This window comes from Salvelinus sp. IW2-2015, linkage group LG1 (genome assembly GCF_002910315.2).
Source record: "Salvelinus sp. IW2-2015 linkage group LG1, ASM291031v2, whole genome shotgun sequence".
NCBI lineage: Eukaryota > Metazoa > Chordata > Actinopteri > Salmoniformes > Salmonidae > Salvelinus > Salvelinus sp. IW2-2015.
The window spans coordinates 37,589,774-37,610,287 of record NC_036838.1 but is presented as its reverse complement, the minus strand read 5'-3'; the positions used below and the strand labels follow the sequence as shown (position 1 = coordinate 37,610,287).

General features: G+C 43.9%; 1 protein-coding gene and 1 pseudogene across 1 annotated transcript; both read left to right on the top strand.

The window, feature by feature from the left end:
- The first annotated feature begins 2,574 nt into the window (after positions 1 to 2,574).
- Positions 2,575 to 10,048, top strand: LOC111975468 (uridylate-specific endoribonuclease-like; annotated as a pseudogene).
- A 2,432-nt stretch (positions 10,049 to 12,480) lies between these two features.
- LOC111966831 (neurogenic differentiation factor 4-like) lies at positions 12,481 to 16,105 on the top strand. The gene is made up of 2 exons (XM_023991787.2): positions 12,481 to 12,649; positions 15,010 to 16,105. Exon 2 carries the CDS (start codon positions 15,016 to 15,018, stop codon positions 16,006 to 16,008), a length of 993 nt encoding a protein of 330 aa, XP_023847555.1. The 5' UTR covers positions 12,481 to 12,649; positions 15,010 to 15,015; the 3' UTR covers positions 16,009 to 16,105.
- Positions 16,106 to 20,514: the final 4,409 nt, after the last annotated feature.

Below are 20,514 nucleotides of genomic sequence, written 5' to 3'. Positions count from 1 at the left end.
TTCCAAATAATCTGTGGGACAGCAAAAGTATTTTTATCCCAAAGTCGTCTGTCTGACCGTCCGCAGCATGAAAAATGCCAACTGTATCACAATTCCAGTGGGTCAGAAGTTAACATACACTAAGTTGACTGTGGCTTTAAACAGCTTGGAAAATTCCAGAAAATGACGTCATGGCTTTAGAAGCTTCTGATAGGCTAATTGACATCATTTGAGTCAATTAGAGGTGTACCTGTGGTGTATTTCAAGGCCTACCTTCAAACTCAGTGCCTCTTTGCTTGACATCATGGGGAAATCTAAAGAAATCAGCCAAGACATCAGATTTTTTTTTTTTTAAGACCTCCAKAAGTCTGGTAATCCTTGGGAGCAATTTCCAAACGCCTGAAGGTACCACGTTCATCTGTACAAACAATAGTATGCAAGTATAAACACCATGGGACCACGCAGCCGTCATACCGCTCAGGAAGGAGACGCGTTCTGTCTCCTAGAGATGAACGTACTTTGGTGTGAAAAGTGCTAATCAGTCCCAGAACAACAGCAAAGGACCTTGTGAAGATGCTGGAGGAAACAGGTACAAAAATATCTATATCCACAGTAAAACAAGTCCTATATCGACATAACCTGAAAGGCCGCTCAACAAGGAAGAAGCCACTGCTCCAAAACCGCCATAAAAAAAGCCAGACTACGGTTTGCAACTGCACATGGGGTCAAAGATTGTACTTTTTGGAGAAAGATCCTCTGGTCTGATGAAACAAATAGAACTGTTTGGCCATAATGACCATCGTTATGTTTGGAGGAAAAAGGGGGAGGCTTGCAAGCCGTAGAACACCATCCCAACCGTGAAGCTCGGGGTTGGCAGCATCAAGTTGTGGGGGTGCTTTGCTGCAGGACGGACTGGTGCACTTCACAAAATAGATGGCATCATGAGGTAGGAAAATTATGTGGCTATATTGAAGCAACATCTCAAGACATCAGTCAGGAAGTTAAAGCTTGGTCGCAAATGGGTCTTCCAAATGGACAATGACCCCAAGCATACTTCCAAAGTTGTGTCAAAATGGCTTAAGGACAACAAAGCAAAGGTATTGGAGTGGCCATCACAAAGCCCTGACCTCAAGCCTATAGAACATTTGTGGGCAGAACTGAAAAAGCGTGTGTGAGCAAGGAGGCCTYCAAACCTGACTCAGTTACACCAGCTCTGTCAGGAGGAATGGGCCAAAATTCACCCAACTTATTGGGGAAACCTTGTGGAAGGCTACCGGAAACGTTTGACCCAAGTTAAACAATTTAAAGGCAATGCTACCAAATCCTAATTGTGTGTAAATTTCTGACCCACTGGGAATGTGATGAAATAAATAAAAGGTGAAATAAATCAACTATTCTTCTGACATTTCACATTCTTAAAATAAAGTGGTGATCCTAACTGACCTAAGACAGGGAATTTTTACTCYGATTAAATGTCAGGAATTATGAAAAACTGAGTTTGAATGTATTTGGCTAAGGTGTATGTATCACTAGATTTGARTTATTACAAGATTAAGGGTATACTGGGCAACTTTCATAACGTCTGGTTGCCTTATACGGAATTCAGTATGACTAAAGGAGTCTGTATTGAAAACATGCCCACATCAGGGGAGATAACTATTAAGGAAATCCCTAGCTGCTGGGCTGCTCAGTCCTGGCCCTGGGGGTCTGCTGTCTTGTGGGTTGTCACTCTGGCCTTTGCCTAACACACCCAAAACCAATTAAATACATTTTTCATTTAGATCTTGAAGCTGAGTGGGGTGTGTTTGGGCACTACAGGGTGGTGGACCCCTAGGGACAGGACTGGGTGATCCAGCTATATTGTGTGAAGTAAAAATAGCTCTACAGTACTATTCTATGAGATTAATTATATGGAGGACGTGCTGTTTCTGTGTGTTATTGTATATTTGAGGTGTACGTGGGTTTGTTTTTTTGTTTCCAAACCTTTCCCTTCGGAATTAAAAAAAAATCAAGGTGGGAACTGGGAAGGAAATTGTGTTGGGAGAGTTGCGTTATTGACTAGACTGGTGGGGGTCGGGCTTAGGCTGGCTCGTCAGTCTGTGTGAAATTTTAAATACAGGATGTCTTAAAGACAATGAAAAGTCTGTATTTTTCAGGAAATGTTCATTGGTTAAGGCTATTGGTTAAATGTGCAACCAAATATTTATTATTTGAATGACCTTTGATCTAGTTCAGTCTAATTACTCCCTCAAACATATTTAATAATGATCTCTTACCTAGCTTAAAGACTGCAGGCATTTTTTCTTACTTTTTATTCTAAATAGAGACAGCATATTGGATTGTGTAAAAATGCAGGAAATTAGCTTTAGATGCACCCAAAAATTGCGGTGCCCCTGATAAAAATAAATAAAAAACAAAMGAATTCACAAAAGATGACACATTGGAAACACATTTGTGAACAGTATGTTCAGACAGGGTTTAACTAATACAAATGAAATCATCAATATATAGTAGCTACCAATGTCATCCCCAGAGTACTATACCTAACATGACTGGAAGACTGACTACAGGGAGGAGCTTTCATGGATGCTGGAACCTCAATAGCTTGGTAAGCTTGCTATATAAGGAAATCCATCTTTGAGACTGTGCACCTATTTATTGGATCATTGCTTGGCTATGATGAAGATCATTCTGCTTGTCACTCTGGGGGTTACCCTGTTCTGTCAGGGCTACAGCAGTAAGTATGGGACAAAGTATAATCTAGATAATTGTTATTTGTACATTTAATTAGTATCACTTAAAATGCAATGAATATACCTGTTCAAATATAATAGAACTTTGTAAGTATAATTGAAAGTACATCACATGGGTTAAGTGCAGGCCTATTATGCTGCTGATGTATCATCTATTCACAGATCTCTTCCCTTTGAGTAATGCACCTTTTTTATTTTACTTCCTCTGGTGAGTTTATCTCATGTAGATCAATATCATTCATCAGTGTGTAACAATTTGCTCTGTGTGTATATCCAGACACCCTGGACACCTGGGTCCAGGGTCGCTGTGGCTGGGCTGGGCAGACCGAACAAAAGCTGTTAATGTAACACAGCCTGTGAGCGCTATGGAGAATGTTGCTCTAACTATGAAAGCTTCTGCAAAYGTGAGTGACAGTAAGCAACTCAGTCAGTGCAGGTTGTTTTATGATGGTAAAAACTGTCTGAAAGAAATCTGCCTAATGTATTGAATTATCAATACATTAGGCAGTTAATAGGAAGTGTCCAACCCTATTCTAAGCAATTCACCTTGTTAGTCAGTTAGAATAGTTTATCGTCCATTTGTAAAGTATTCCTTTGTTTATTGGCTCTAAGCCTAGTTAAATTATATATGAACTCTACCAAAATACCCAAAAGCTTAGCACATCATAGTTATTTCWTGTCAACAGAAGCAGGGTGTAAACTGTTCTCTCTTGTTCCTTTTCTCTATCTTGCTCCACATCCTGCAAGGGCCGTTGTGACGAGAAGTACAACTCTCAGAACAAGTGCCACTGCAACTCCAAGTGCTCCCAGTATGACAACTGCTGCAATGACTATGCAGCCCTCTGTAATGGTGAGAGGGTACTGTGGCATTCTGATCTGGAGGTATGCAAACAAAACCATGTCCCTGAAACATATCCCACTGTCTACTACACCTAGGCACAGTTCATTTGAATCTGTTATCAGTTTGAATTGGCCTTTTTTACATCCCGGGCAATTCTCCACAACTGGTGAAATTCACATAGTGGTCAAGGTCGATCACAGTTGACCATACAGATACTCCTGCATCATATCTGAAAGAGTCCTTACTACACAACCTTTGTGAACAAAATCAAAATCAACATACTGGCTCAATATTAGACCAGTCAGCTATTCACCTTGCTGTGGGCCATAGAGGCAGGATGGTTCACTAGTGTTTGAATCAGGGTGCCCTCAGTCTTTTTACAGCAGGATAATGGATGTGTGTGTTTGGCCAGTAGAGGTCATTGTTGTWTAATGTAAATTGTCACTAATCATGCACATCACAACAATCTTCAATAGGCTCCTTATGTGAAACACAGGACTCGGCAGTTCATACCACTTTTAGACATTATTGTTCAAATGTACATTTAAGCTAAAACATATTAATTAGGACTTCTCCTCTAAGCACCCGCTCCAGGATTGTCCTGCCAGGGCCGCTGTGGGGAGAAATACAACTCTCAGAACAAGTGCCACTGCAAAACACCAAGTGAAGAGATCACAACAACTGCTGCAGCGACTACACCTCCCTCTGTGGAAATGGCTTAATTGTTACTCAAACTGTTACACCAAATTGATTACAACCCTGTTACTGTATTTGTCCTGTAGTACATTATAACGAGTTAATGACCCACAACAACATCGACATGACCCATGAAATGTTAAAACAATGTCATTACTTCTCTGTGCTACAACAGTACAATGATTATTAATGTAAACAGTTCCCCATGTTTCTGATACTGTATGTTCTATGGGTGGGAGGCTATTTTAGGTTCTATGGGTAGCAGTCCCTAAAATATAGTGTTCCTTTCCTGTGTCTGTTAGGCTCTGGTGGTGGAGATACCGGCAGTAACATCACTGATCCAGTCTCTGTCTAAAGCTCTGTATGCTCTGGACTCCAACAAGCCCTCTGCGTCAGAGCTGATCATTGACTCCCAGGCCAGAGTGCCCATCTCCCAGACCTGCTCCCAGAACGACCTTTGTTCTCTTATTCCTCTCTTCCTCTGTCTCTTATGTTATTTTCTTCTCTCTCACTATATCTTCATCCCTCTTTCTGTCACTGTCCAACCTCCCCCTTCTCTCTGCCCCTTGCTCTATTTCTTTCTCTCTCTCTGACCTATATCCTGACTGTGAATATATCCTGACTGTGACTATATCCTGACTGTGACTATATCCTGACTGTGACTATATCCTGACTGTGACTATATCCTGACTGTGTTGTCTTCCATCCAGGCTGTTCCAGTTCCTGGACGAGGCATCTCTGTTCTCCAAGCCGTCATATGTTAGAGGGCCTCCCGAGTGGCGCAGCGGTCTAAGGCACTGCATCGCAGTGCTAGAGACGTCACCAKAGACCCAGGTTCGCCTGTTCATACCGCTATCATCCAGAAGGTGAGGTCAGTACAAGTGCATCAAAGCTGGGACCGAGAGATTGAAAAACAGCTTKTATCTCAAGGCCATCAGACTGCTAAACAGCTATCACTAACTCAGAAGGCCTGCTACCTACATTGAGATCCAATCACAGGACACTTTAATAAATGGATCACTAGTCACTTTAAACAATGCCACTTTAATAATGTTTACATATTTTACATTACTCATATCACATGTATATACTGTATATTATACCATCTATTGCACCTTGCCTATGCCACTCGGCCATCGCTCATCCATATACTTATATGTACATACTCTCATTCACCCCTTTAGATTTTTGTGTATTAGGTAGTTGTTGGGGAATTGTTAGATTACTTGTTGATATTACTGCACTGTCGGAACTAGAAGCACAAGCATTTCGCTACACTCGCATTAACATCTGCTAACCATGTGTATGTGACCAATAAAATTAGATTTGAATTTGATTTGATTTACAAGTAGGCTGTAATTGTGAATAAAAATGTGTTCTTATCCTACTTGCTTATTTAAATAAAAAACAAAGAATATGCTGCCTTCATGGCCCTGCAGGACAACTACAAGAGGAACATAGGCACCACTGAGGACTTTACCACCCAGCAGCTGACTGAGTAGGACACCTTCCTCAGGGAGACCATGTCCAACTGAGCTGGGCAGAGAGCTCGCTCTTCACCAAGAGTATTTACAGTGCCTAATGAAAGTCTACACACCCCTTGCACAGTCTTCGCATTTTGCTACTGTTGTACACAACCTACTCTACATTTCCAAAGTCAAAGAAAAATGATAGAAAATGTTCCTAATTAATCCAATCCAATTTTATTTGTCACATGTGCCGAATACAACAGGCATTGGCACCTTACAGTGAAATGCTTACTTACTTAGTCTGGGTAGCCATTTGATTAGCTGTTCAGGAGTCTTATGGCTTGGGGGTAGAAGCTGTTTAGAAGCCTCTTGGACCTAGACTTGGCGATCCGGTACCGCTTGCCGTGCAGTAGCAGAGAGAACAGTCTATGACTAGGGTGGCTGAAATCTTTGACCATTTTTAGGGCTTTCCTCTGACACTGCCTGGTATAGAGGTCCTGGATGGCAGGAAGCTTGGCCCCAGTGATGTACTTTGTTATGAAAGGTTTGGGAATCGCTTCCTTTTAGGTGGTTGTAGAATTTAACGGCTCTTTTCTGGATTTTGATAATTAGTGGGTATCAGCCTAATTCTGCTCTGCATGCATTATTTAGTGTTTTATATTGTACACAGAGGATATTTTTTGCATAATTCTGCATGCAGAGTCTCAATTTGGTGTTTGTCCCATTTTGTGAATTCTTGGTTGGTGAGCAGACCCCAGACCTCACAACCATAAATGGCAATGGGTTCTGTAACTGATTCAAGTATATTTAGCCAGATCCTAATTTGTATGTCGAATTTTATCTTCCTTTTGTTCACTCTCTCTCTTTCTAAGTGGACTTCCTACCCTGATGTTCTTGGGYTGCAGTTTACGTGGGATGGCTACTTCAAGCAGGTTGGTTCTGCCATCATTGGCTGCAGTTCTGAGTTTGACTTGGCCAAGTACAGTCTTTGCTACATCACCCGTCCAGGGAAACAGTGAGTACTCTTTGTGTGTGTGTGTCAATTCTTTTTCATTATCTACCAAAGATGATGTACACACAATTCAAAGCCATTGCTGTTCTCCATTTCCATCCATTTTGGACCGTGTGTCACATTATGTCTCATTATGCTTGTGTACAGTCGTGGCCAAAAGTTTTGAGAATGACACAAATATTAATTTCCACAAAGTTTGCTGCCTCATTGTCTTTAGATATTTTTGTCAGATGTTACTATGGAATACTGAAYTYTAATTACAAGCATTTCATACGTGTCAAAGGCTTTTATTGACAATTACATGAAGTTGATGCAAAGAATCAATATTTGCAGTGTTGACCCTTCTTTTTCAAGACCTCTGCAATCTGCCCTGGCATGCTGTCAATTAACTTCTGGGCCACATCCTGACTGTGGCAGCCCATTCTTGCACAATCAATGCTTGGAGTTTGTCAGAATTTGTGGGTTTTTGTTTGTTCACCTGCCTCTTCAGGATTGACCACACGTTCTCAATGGGATTAAGGTCTGGGGAGTTTCTTGCCCATGGACCCAAAATATCGATGTTTTGTTCCCCAAGCCACTTAGTTATCAATTTTACCTTATGGCAAGGTGATCCATCATGCTGGAAAAGGCATTGTTCGTCACCAAACTGTTCCTGGACGGTTGGGAGTAGTTGCTCTCGGAGGATGTGTTTGTACCATTCTTTATTCATGGCTGTGTTCTTAGGCAAAATTGTGAGTGAGCCCACTCCCTTGGCTGAGAAGCAACCCCACACATGAATGGTCTCAGTATGCTTTACTGTTGGCATGACACAAGACTGATGGTAGCACTCACCTTGTCTTCTCCGGACAAGCTTTTTTCCGGATGCCCCAAACAATCGGAAAGGGGATTCATCAGAGAAAATGACTTTCCCCCTGTCCTCAGCAGTCCAATCCCTGTACCTTTTGCAGAATATCAGTCTGTCCCTGATGTTTTTCCTGGAGAGAAGTGGCTTCTTTGATGCCCTTCTTGACACCAGGCTATCCTCCAAAAGTCTTCACCTCACTGTGCGTGCAGATGCACTCACACCTGCCTGCTGCCATTCCTACTTTCTTGGGCGCCCTGAAGCCTTCTTCACAACAATTGAACAGCTCTCCTTGAAGTTCTTGATGATCCGATAAATGGTTGATTTAGGTGCAATCTTACTGGCAGCAATATCCTTGCCTGTGAAGCCCTTTTTGTGCAAAGCAATGATGACGGCACGTGTTTCCTTGCAGGTAACCATAATTGACAGAGGAAGAACAATGATTCCAAGCACCACCCTCCTTTTGAAGCTTCCAGTCTGTTATTTGAACTCAATCAGCATGACAGAGTGATCTCCAGCCTTGTCCTCGTCAGCACTCACACCTGTGTTAACGAGAGAATCACTGACATGATCTCAGCTGGTCCTTTTGTGGCAGGGCTGAAATGCAGTGGAAATGTTTTGGGGGGATTCAGTTCATTTGCATGGCAAAGAGGGACTTTGCAATTAATTGCAATTCATCTGATCACTCTTCATAACATTCTGGAGTATATGAAAATTGCCATAATACAAACTGAGGCAGCAGACATTGTGAAAATGTATATTTGTGTCACTCAAAACTTTTGGCCACGACTGTATATGTGTGTTTGTGCTTGTTGCCATTGAGTGTTATGTTTTCATCTGGTTTTCTTTGTCCAGGTGTAAACAGAGCCTGGGAGGGAAGCCACTGGTGATCCAGACCTACACCTGGGAAAACTCCTCCTATGGAAATGGGAAGAAGTACATCGGCTCCGCCTTCCCTGCCACGCCCTAGAACTGAAGCACACAGCAGCCACTCAGCATTCAACAAGCTAGCAACAGTCTGCCAATCACATCCTGCATCAAACTCAACAATGTCCAATCTTAGTCCTGATACATAAGAGCATTTCATTATTTGTATTTGTAAATGGGTTACATTTTTGTAAATGGGACAATTCATGTATGAATGTTTTGCGCTCACTATAAATGTATCGCAGACATTCAGCATTCAGATTGATATTTGAAGGCAAATTTCCTGCGTCAGCTTAGACCGCATTTTGTAAACACTGTATATATCTGCTCAATCGGAAATTACCTTGGCATTTCTATTGCGCCATCTATAGCTTCAGCAATACAGATTGAATATAGCCCTTAGTCAAGCAATGAAGAAATCTGCAGGGTATGAGAATCCCATGCACTCCTGAGGGCATGATCAAACTATGCCCAACGGGGCTGAAAATTGGCATTTACACGCTCCTATAGCGGGCACATGGGGACACCCCACCACTAAGAGCATGTGTGCATCTGACACAATCGCTTACTGTCTTACCCCCCCCAAAAAAATAAAGCAAAAAAATAAGCAGTCTCCTGCACCCCTCACCAATAAATGAATGGAAACGAATGGAAACAAAAACACATTTAGCAGATCCTATTCTGCTTGACCTACTCCAAACAGTACCCACTAGCTAAACCTGTTCCTATCAGCTGTCTGTAAAGCCCTGTGTGTCCCACCCCAGCTGGGGGTGAGGATCTGCGTGTGTGTGAGGCTGCTTCCAGCTGGGATGGGGGGTCGAGTTTACCCTTTCACTCATCCAGGGTGACTAACGGGATAAACTCTGGGTCTGCCGACAGGACAGGGGGACACACTTGCACCCCTGTTTAAAGAAAGTATTAGAGGAGATGGATCTGCCTTAGATCCCATTGTCCCCCGGTATGTGTGCGTCCGTGCCAAGTGAGAACACAAGGCCAGTCACTTCATACAAAAACCACGTCTTTCAGGAATTCATCTGATTTGGGCCTCAACAAATGGGCTGAGTCTCACATCGACCTGACAATAACGATACGCTCTGTGAGTAATTTCCCCAGTTCAGTTTTGTCAGACCATATTACATTTTCTGGGCCGGCGACTCTGAAAAGTAGAAGAGTAAATGTCCTCTCTTTTTATACCCGAAATGGAATCAAATTAAACCACAGTGGGGCGAGTGAGAGAAAAAGATTCAATTGTTCCTTTTGTCGCTCTCACAACTTCATAATCGAATTATAGCTGGCCACCCGCCAACCCCCCCACAGATAGCCCCCCAAATGGGCTCCCCCTGGCAGATATAGTAGCCACCTGACTTTTGTTTTGTAATTATATTATCCCGCTCTCTTTAGCGTGTCGTGGCTAATGGCTGAGCGGGCCAGTCCAGCTGCACATGCAGAAACAAAGCTGCTTATGGGGCCAGACAATAGGCTCGTGGAAAAGGGACGCCTGAAGGCGGTCGGCCAATGAGCACGCACCGCAGGGGGCCAACGGGGGGTTTAGGGAAGGGTTAAGAGGGTTTGGGGTGTAGCTGGGGGGGTGTCTATTTTTGTGGCCCTGTGGAGTGGCCTCATCAATGGGATGGTTGGTATAAGGACACATGGTCCAGATCACCAGAACGTTTAGGGCTTAGGTTGGAGGGAGGTTCAAGTGTGGCTCAGTGTAACTTCCAAGCTGATGAGGGACCATGAAACTCAGAGTAACTTTCATTCTCTGGAGGTCTGTTTGTCTTTCTGAACGCTCAATAATAAACAATATGATCAGCCTATTGTCCTCCCTCCTCAAAACATCAAAAGTATTTGGAGAGAATGTAGGTGATGGGATGGTTGGGCCCACAATTATTACATAAAGAGGTGAATATGATATGTTATTCTCAAATAAATTGTAAAAAAACAACAACCAAAAATCTATTGCACATTGTAATTGCATCATTTCTGATACATGATATTGTGAATAAAAGTGTTTACAACTTGATTATAGTTCCACATGCAGTCTTTCCAGACAAATCGCGACACCCAACCCCCCACCAACACACACACACATCTAAGTGCTCTCTCCTCATTCCCAACTAGGGTATCAAGATTTCTCATAGGACTCCCTGTCTGACAGATGGACACAGCCCCCTCTCCCTACTGTAACTGAAAACWGGAGCGCTGGGGATTCAGGAAGAGGTTGTGTGCCTGTGTGTGTGTGCTTCCTGCAGCCGAAGCTGCTGCCCTCTCAAGCAAACATACAAACATACCTACGCAAGGCAAGGCAAGGTGAGGAGGGAGAGTCCTTAGGGGTCAATGTTAGGTCAGGTGAGAATACAAGTGCATCTGAGCCGCTAGCAGATAGTTACTGAACGAGTAAAAAGGGGGAAGAGGAAAGAAGTATGAGCCATCTGTCAGAAAAGTTCTTAGTGCATGACCAACACCAAGGGGACTAAGGAACATGACAGCAATCATATCTACCTCTTTACCACTTGTGGAATAGGGATATTTCTCCCTCTTTAATGTTGCTCCAACTATATTTTGCTCCAGATAAATTGAAATGTGTGAAAATTAAAGACAACAAAAAAATTTATGAATTGAACGTGAGAAAAGTGGCAGCTTGTCTTCATATCTAAATGGCATATGTTTATTTTTGTCTTGTTTTGTGTCACCCATAGTTTGCTTTTGAGTCTGCCAAAGTGAGGCTATTCCCACTCTGGGGAAGAGCAAGGCCTGGCTCAGTTATTCCCATTCTGGGCTGCAGGTGTGGAGTAGGACAGGCATTGACCCAGAGGGAGAGGAGGGGGATGGTGGGGGGGGCTGGGGAGTGTGAGACACATCCGTTGGGTGCACAGACAGTCCCCCCATCCAACCCCTCACCCACCTCTCCCTCCAACATGAGCACATGTGATTCTTTCTCTCATGGGACAGTAGCACTTCCCTCCATCTCTCTCTATCTTRCCCTCACACAATCACACACACACTGTGTATRTATTGAAGGTAAAGTCTATACAGAGATGAACATACATTTTAAAAGCATAATTGTAAAATAATTCACAGAATGAGGAAATAAAATGCTCTGTATAACCCACATAATTCGAATCATTCTATTTCTATGGTATAACCTACCTACTTCTAGAGTTGGCTAAATTAGTAGGCCAACTTGCTACACAATTAACAGCCCACTTGTAGCTAGATGACCTATGTCTCTATTCGGTTAGTTTGTTCTGTCTTTCACCTCAGGACTTCACTATGCAGGCGCCGCGCCTGTCCCGTCTCGTGAGGGGTGTCTCTGGAGCACTATTTAATTAGCGTAATTGGGTGCAATGAGCTCACGCCCGACGCCAATATCGGTTCAGCAAACTCGGATGTATGAATGGACGGGGGAATGGCGCAAACACCTGCTCACGCGCAACCGCAAGCTGTCACAATCGGTTAAGCTCGCAGAGCATCTCACTCTATGCTAAAGTTGCACTGCTTATTTGTTGATACTGACTGATAATACAAATTGTTCAAATAAAAACTATTGCAACTATGAACATGTTCTAATGTAGTGCCGCAATAATGTTATGGGCCATAAGAGCTTAGACCTGCAGGCTATCAATCTAATTAAAACGATTTTGTTCACACGGCACACACACACACACACACACACACACACACACACACACACACACACACACACACACACACACACACACACACACACACACACAACACACACACACACACACACACACACACACACACACACACACACACACACACACACACACACACACACAACTAGTGAACTTTTTTTGTTCATGACATTGGCCACGGGCCGGGCCACGCGCGCGCTCGAGCGCAGATGAATTGGATGCGAGAGGATGAGAGAGCGAGAGGAGGAGCTTGTCTGTCGGTTGGACGCTAAAACCCAGGGCCCCCAGGGAGTGAACTGCAGAGAGGCGTCACTGGGATGGAACACTGACAACTGCGAAGGAGACGCAGGGGAGAAAGTTAAAGATTGAGTGCTTTAGGCTAGTTGAGATAGTAACCTGTAGGCTAAGCCCGCTCAACAGCCAATAACAACTCACAGGAGGTCCTTGGGAGCGTTATTRCAAATATCAGGTAGGCCAACCTCATCTGTTTCATTTCCAATGAATGTCAATGTTTCTTTCTCCAAAGATCATAGTCTATTTCGAATAGCATAGGCCTATTGGAATAGTAATAATTGACTATTCTAATATTTTAATAATATTTATGTGAAGTTGAATGTGAAATGTGAAATGTTGACCATTTCTAAATTGGTAGGGTAGCCTAGTAGGTTATTATTTGACATTTTTGAAATGTTGGGTTAGGCCCATAGGTTATTCGGCTAAGTAACGGGAATGAGGCATAGGCTACAGACATATTAATTAGATAGGCTACAGACAGAATAATAAATAGTTATCAATTTAGGATTCTTAAGAACTGCGACATGATCATTAGGCACTAGTCTACTGTTCTTAAAATGTGCCTGGCATAATCTTAAAGGAAAACGTTAACAGGTGTAAGCCTACTTAAAGTGGCAATCAGCAGTTGAAACAATAACAAAGCGTTTTCCCTCGCCCCTGTTTCTGTAAAAAGCTGAAGGATGGGGCTGGAGAAATGTAACCAATCTCAAATTCGTAGACAGAGCTATGAATGCAAGGACTGAGCATCTATGATATCAAAATGATAGGTTTAACCATGTTTTGAAGCTTTATAGTGTTTGTTTACATTTACTTTGTTTACAAACATTGGAGTAAAACAAACATATATTTTGGGTTCTGAAGGGGTGTGACAGTTGAACTAACCTCATGAGGCATTTATAAGTTATATTCTTCAAGAATCAATGGGTACATATCATTAATTTATAAGTCCAAAGAATGGATGTGGCAACTGCAGATTTTCCCTTTAAATCGAAACAGGGATTATTTATCCAAAGACAGCCTAAACCTGGATTTCCCCACCTGCTCAGCCTGCTTCAGAATCACTTTGGTCATCAGCTTGTTGCTAAAATGGTCATAATCATTGCTGACATAGCTGGGAAATATCTCAATAAAGAAACAACATATTTATGATTTTAGGCTAATAATTGTATGAAAGTAGCCTATGCTATAGGTTATCATTCATCAAACTAAATCGTGTGGAATAAAAATCAATGACACACACGAAATTGTGGACAAATCATTTAAAACCTAGATTCCAATAGGCCTATAGACCTGGGATCTGCATCGGACGTTTTTGTTTCTCCCCAAATGTTTTTTGCCTCAACAAAAAAAGATTTAAAGTTTTTGGTCTGTACAATCACCAGGAATTCACCCAAGTATTCCCACGAATAAAAACAGAGACGTGATCGTGTAATTATTGTTATTTTCAAATAAAATATTTATATATATATATAAATATCTTTGGGCTTAGTTGTGGTCAATTTGCAGTGTAGAAATTATTTTCCGGCCCCCCGACAATCCACTTCGACAAAAATCGACCATGGCCGAATCTAGTTGCCTACCCCTGCTATAGAGGATCTAATAGGCTAAATTAAGATCATTTTCTAGAACTCCCCAAATAGATCACTTATGGGCAAACCTACAGTGAAAACTCCTAGTGAAATCTAGCCTATCATCGCCGTAATCATAAACACAATTTGTTGCAGAGTTATAAATAGATTTTTCTGAGTTTCCTGTTACTGATCCGGGAATGTAGTCTAACCTTGAGTTAATCCCATGTTGCTGCTTCATCCATGGAGGGAGCAAATCCCGCAATGGCCCAGATTGAGAGTGCATCCCGGTGTCCGCCYCAACCTAAAAGCGAGGAATTACAGAGTTTTGAAGTCCCCCGAGATCAAGTCTCCCCTCGGATTAAAATAATCCATGTAGGCTACGCACGCTGTTTGCAGACAAACAGATTACATATGAAAGCAGCATGTTTCATGAAAATCTTAAAACATAAAATCCCTAAAATATTCAAAGAACCCCCAAAGCACTGTACCAAACCGGTAATCAAAGGCCTTAGCTTAGACAATTGATTGTGGGTCTAAGTAGATTGTAGAGTAAGCAGGCTAAGGCTAGTCCTGACCTAATTGCTCATGAACAGACAACATAAACATAAAACTAAATTACGTGAGATTTTTGTTCTGGGTCAAGCGAGATCAGTCCTGATCTAGCGCTCACCTTGAGGCTACTACAGTAGGCCACACAAGGTCATTAAAACTCATTTGGCTGTGGGATAAAACTGCTACAAATAGACTGGTGTGGTCCTCAAGACCAGCTAGGGTCAATGTCCCAGCATCAATAGGTCTATCAGTAGAAAACTTACTCTCAATTCACATCAGCTTTGGACAGGATAGACAAAACAAGTCAAAGGGTAAAGTTGTGATGAGCCTCGTTTTCTTAGTACAAAATATTTGATAAAAAGTGTATATGTTAAGGTCAGAACTGTTGCTAATGTTGGTGTGTTGTTTCCAGGAGACCATGATGGCCAATTCGTACGGAAGGCCCAGCGAGGGGGCGGAGCTAGTCAGCTCTCTGGAGTGGATGGATGATGACGTGAGCTCCCCAGACGGAGACAAGCCAATCAAAGCGCAGCGCTACAGACCAGGCGGAATGGGCCACCTGGGCAGGGAGCTGGGCAGCGAGGATATGGAGGAGGATGAGGAGGAGGAGGAAGAGGAGGGCCAGGGAGACGGGAACGCTCCCAAACGCCGAGGGCCCAAGAGGAAAAGAATGACCAAAGCCCGGCAGGAGCGCTTCAAGGCGCGACGTGTGAAGGCTAACGCACGGGAGCGCTCAAGGATGCACGGGCTGAACGACGCGCTGGAGAACCTGCGCAGCATCATGCCCTGCCACTCCAAGACTCAGAAACTGTCCAAAATCGAGACCCTGCGGCTGGCCCGCAACTACATCTGTGCCCTGTCTGAAGCCCTGGAAGGGGACCAGTCCACGGAGAGCAGGGCCTTCATGGAGACCCTGTGTGAAGGCCTCTCCCAGCCCACCAGCAACTTGGTGGCTGGCTGTCTGCAGCTCGGACCTGGGGGTTTTGTTGAGGAGAGGCCTGAGGACAGGAATGGGGGGAGAGGAGGGCCCACAGTCCTGGGAGGGGTGGGGATGGCCGTTAGACCAATCAGCTACTCCTCCCCCGGCCTGCCCAGCCCGCCCTATGGCACATTGGACTCCGCCCACCTGCTCCATCTGAGGGGGATGAAAGGAGGGGCTTACGAGAGCCACTCCCCTATTGACTGTAACACCCCTCCCTACGACGGCCCCCCAACACCCCCGCTCAGCATCGGCAGTAACCTGGTGCCCAAGCAGTCCTCTCCCCACTACCTCCCCCCTCACCACTACCCCCCCTCCTCCATGGGCCTGTACCAGAGCGCCCGCTACGAGCTGCCCCTGGAGATGCCCTATGACTCGTACCACCCTCCTCACATGGCACCCCCGCAGATGGGAACGGTCTATGGGGATTAAGGGCCAGAGCGGACAGATGGGGCAGATATTACTCTCTCCAACAACACAACAATCACCCTGCCCCAACTGGCTTCATCTAAACCTATGACTGAGGTGTTGGGAGAAATCAGACTTTGGTACTGAACACTGTGAAAGCAGCCCATCGTTGTGAACAACTGGGTAGTGCTGTTGTGGACTGTTGTTTACATTTGTGTACTGTAAAGGTTAGGGCTCAACACTGTCAATGTCTGCTCATGATTGACTTTAAACCAGTTGTTTGCTGCGGTTGTTTCTGAACGCCGATTAGGTTAAAAGGCACCCACAACTTGACCATTTCCAAGGGGTTCCTATTCCTAGTTCCTATTGGTGGAAAGGCTGTCTTGAAGAAAGATTTCAGCTTGACCGCTATGACCACATTATGACCACATTATGAGCACTTCTGACCAGCACTGGGAACATGAAACAGATCATTCACATTAATGCATTATACATTTATTTATTATCTTATTTAATATTTATATGAACTGCTGTTAGTAATGCTGTGTTTATCCTTTTTATATGTGTTTGGTCTTGGCCTTCTCTATTTGTGCTGTCCTTGTTACATTGTTGACTGACTCTGACAGTGTATCTGTTATCTCTCTGTGTCCATTTCTCCTTTGTTTTGTGTTCTTTCCTGTTTCACACTGAAAAGAGATTCTCATATAATACTGCTGGTGTAATGTTGCTGATGACCAGGGGGAAAACTGCCCATGAGGAAATGAGAAATGTCTGCTGTTGTAATGAATAGAACAAATATAAATTCCAAAATGTGATTGAAGTTGAACTCTCAGCCAGGTGGATCTTATTAATGGACATTCCTAAATCAAATATATGTATATGTTGTATAATATTCTGTCCAGACACTTTCTCCATTGCCAAATATGTTCCTTTAAATGTACAAATGTTCCTCGAGCTGAAAACGTTTGGATTGTATTTTTTAACAAACATTTTATGAATTAAAACAATGTAAACTAAGTTTTCTTGTGTGAAATTCTGAAAGTGAGTTTGCTTAGATGAAAAAACTGTCTTGTTAGGTCAAAAGACAGTCAAGGACCAACTGCAATTAGGGTGTTTGCAGGTAGTGGGAGGGAGTGCTATGTGAGAGTATGGACAGGTTGTAACACACAATGAGAGAGGTGAGAGGGAGTAGAGAAGATGACGGGGGGGTTTCTAATGAGAGTACTTCTGTGACTACTGTTATTATGCTACCACCCCCTGAGAAAATCCTTTTCCCACACACGCCCACACACGCACACACACACACACACACCCCCCTAGGCTTACAGGTGGAGACCAGAAAGGAGTGAGAGAAACGAGCATGCAACAGAGAGAGAGAAGGAGAGAGAGAGAGAGAGAGAGAGGGAGAGAGAGAGAGAGAGGAGAAGAGCGCTAAAGAAAGAAGAAGAGGAGAGCGATAATAAGAGAGAGAAAGGAGAGAGAGCGATAAAGAGAGAGAGCGAGGAGAGAGAGCGATAAAGAGAGAGAGAAGGAGAGAGAGCGATAAAGAGAGAGAGAAGGAGAGAGAGAAATAAAGAGACGAGAGGAGAGAGAGCGATAAAGAGGGAGAAAGGAGAGAGAGCTGATAAAAGAGGAAGAGAGAGAGGAGAGAAGAGAAATAACGAGAGATGAGGAGAGAGAGCAATTAAAGAGATGAGAGAAGGAAGAGGGAGCGATAAGAGAGAGAGAAGGAGAGAGAGAGATAAAGAAGAGAGAGAGAGAAGGAGAATGAGAGCGGCATAAAGAGAGAGAGAAGAGAGAGGAGAGGAGAGACGAGAGAGAGAGAGGAGAAAGAGGGGCGCTAAGAGAGAGAAGGGAGAGAGAGAGTGAAGAGGGAGGGAGAAGAGAGAGAGGAAAGGGGGAAGGACGGGGAGGAGCGGGTGGAGGAGAGAAGCGGGGGGGGGAAGACATCAAAGATGAAGAGAAGAGAGAAGATGACGAGAGAGAGCGTGAGTAAGAGGAGGAGAGGAGAAGGAAGAGAGAGAGAGAGAGAAAAGAGCGTATAGCGAAAGAAGAAAGAGAGAGAGCGATAAAGAGAGAGAGAAAGGAGAGGAGGAGGCGATAAGAGAGAGACAGATGGAAGAGAGGAAAGAGAGAGAGAAGAGAGAGAGAGAGAAGAGAGAGAGAAGAGAGAGAGGAGGGAAAGAGCGCTAAAGAGAGAGAAGGAAGAGAAGAGCGATTAAAAGAAGAGAGAAGGGAGACGAGAAGCGATAGCGATAAGAGAAGAGAGAAGGAGAGAGAGCGAGAGAGCGATAAAGAGAGAGAGAGAGAGAGAGAAAGAGAGAGACATGAAAAATGGAGATGCATAAAGGGGAGTTTTGCTGTTATATGGCCACTGTGGGTCCATTGTAAATGCAGCCTGTTCTTTCTCTTGACCCCTGACCCTGCATTGTGCTGAGGTTGCTGGCTCTGGAGGGAAAGACAACTGGGAGAAACAGAGGGGAGGGACATTTCTCTGACAGACAGCTAGGGGGGCCAAATGCACGGGAGGGTGAGCTACACCCCCTCATAAACCCGCCTCCAACCAATCCCATCCCTCTTCATTCAGCATTGGAATGACACATAACTTTGCTCACACGCACGCACGCACACACACACGCACACACGCACAGACACACGCGCACACATACATAGACAGGTGGAAGATGGTAATGCAACGAGTATTTGTGCGAGGGTGTGTGTATTGGGTGTGTGTTGCTGGGCAGACATTATTCAGAAGCTGTCTGGAATTTGAACAATTGAAACCTCTAAAAAGCTGTGTGGTTCTCAAGAAGACAATAAAGGTTATTGTGGGTGAATGTTGAAGGATGAGGAGATTGTCTTGATAGCAAGTCAGCCAACAATATATTGGGGGGGTGAGAGGAAGAGAGATGAAGAGAGGAAGACAGGAAGAGAGAGAGAGAAAAAACAAAGAGAGCMAGAGAGAGTGTGGGAGACAGAGAGCGTCCCTGCTCACTCTTCACTGAGAGACATGATGACACTGTCACTAACATTGGAGTCCATCTGCCCTCACTCTCAGTGTATAAAGATCAGAAACCTCTTGTGAACAAATATTTCATACCAAGCAGACAATAGATTTTATACCTTCACTGTATGTCTCACTGACAGACAGAGTGAAGGTTATGAAATCTTACTTTACAAAGAAATGTCAACAGACAAGCCAAGTTGCCCTCCTCCTTTTTTTCTCTTACATCATTCAAGCCGCTCCCACTCTTTCCTTCTCGACTCTTCCCACTCTCCTCCCTCAACTTCATCTCTCATCTCTCTCTCCATCTTTTGGTTTAGCTCCACTAATCCATTGGCTGGCTCTTAATGAAAGAGTGGATGTGCGGAGGCTGGATTGCAGCAGGATGAAGTTTGGTGATTAAGATGGCTGGCCTCATAGGGCAGAGAGGGAGGCTTTCGCTGTTGTAATAATCCTGTACTATTCAACTGGGCTCAGTTCTCTCGCACGCACGCACGCACGCACACACGCACACACACACACACACACACACACGCAAGCATGCACACACACACGCACGCGCGCGCACGCACGCGCGCACACACACACACACACACTAATACAAACTAACACACACCAGGCGGGTGATGTAGCAGGGGGTTGGGGGGGGGCACAACACAGGGATGAGGCAGGAGGGGGCAGGGACGGTGTGCAGGGTGTATGTGCGTGTGTGGGGTGAGAGGGGTTTAGGTGTTAAAGAGCTGTGAATGGTTGTGGGAGCGGGGCGTGTTGACTCTGACCCTGATGACCCCCCTCCACCCCACAGTTTCTTCACTGTAGAGTTGACCGAAAGAGGAACAGGAGAGAAGGGACAGATGGGCTCTTTTACTGGAGGAAAGCAATGGAGTGACATGAGAAGACCCGAGAGAGAGGGAGAGTTAACATGAACACATGAGCACTGTGGGGATGAGCAAGAGAGGGATGAGTAAAAGGGAGATAAAAGAAGAGAGACAAAGAGAAGAGAGAGAATGTGAACGCGAGAGAGAGAGAAAGAAAGAGTGGAATAGAGGGAAAGAGTATAAGATCTATAATCAGTCGCTAGTGTAATCAGTCGCTAGTGTAATCACATTTTGCTGCCTTAAAATGTAATCTAAAATGTACATAGCGATCTACACAACCTACTCCAAATTAAAAATAAATAATAATTAAGATGTATTTAGTGCATATGGTGGAAGCACCTTTGGCAGACATCACAATTGTGAATAATTTTCCCAGTGACAAGCATACCCAAAACATGATGCTGCCACCACAATACTTGAAAATACAGAGGATCAACAACATTGCATTCACTCTACATTATTGGCCCATATGACAAAGTTAAAAGAAGAAAAAAAATCACTCCAAATCATCTACTCTGTTTTCAACAAGGCCATTAAAGAAGACAACTTGGCAAATACAACGTTTTGGCCTAAATAAAAAACTACAGGTTTGGGTCAAATCCAATACAACACAACAGAGAGAAATCCTCTGTATTTTCAAGTATTGTG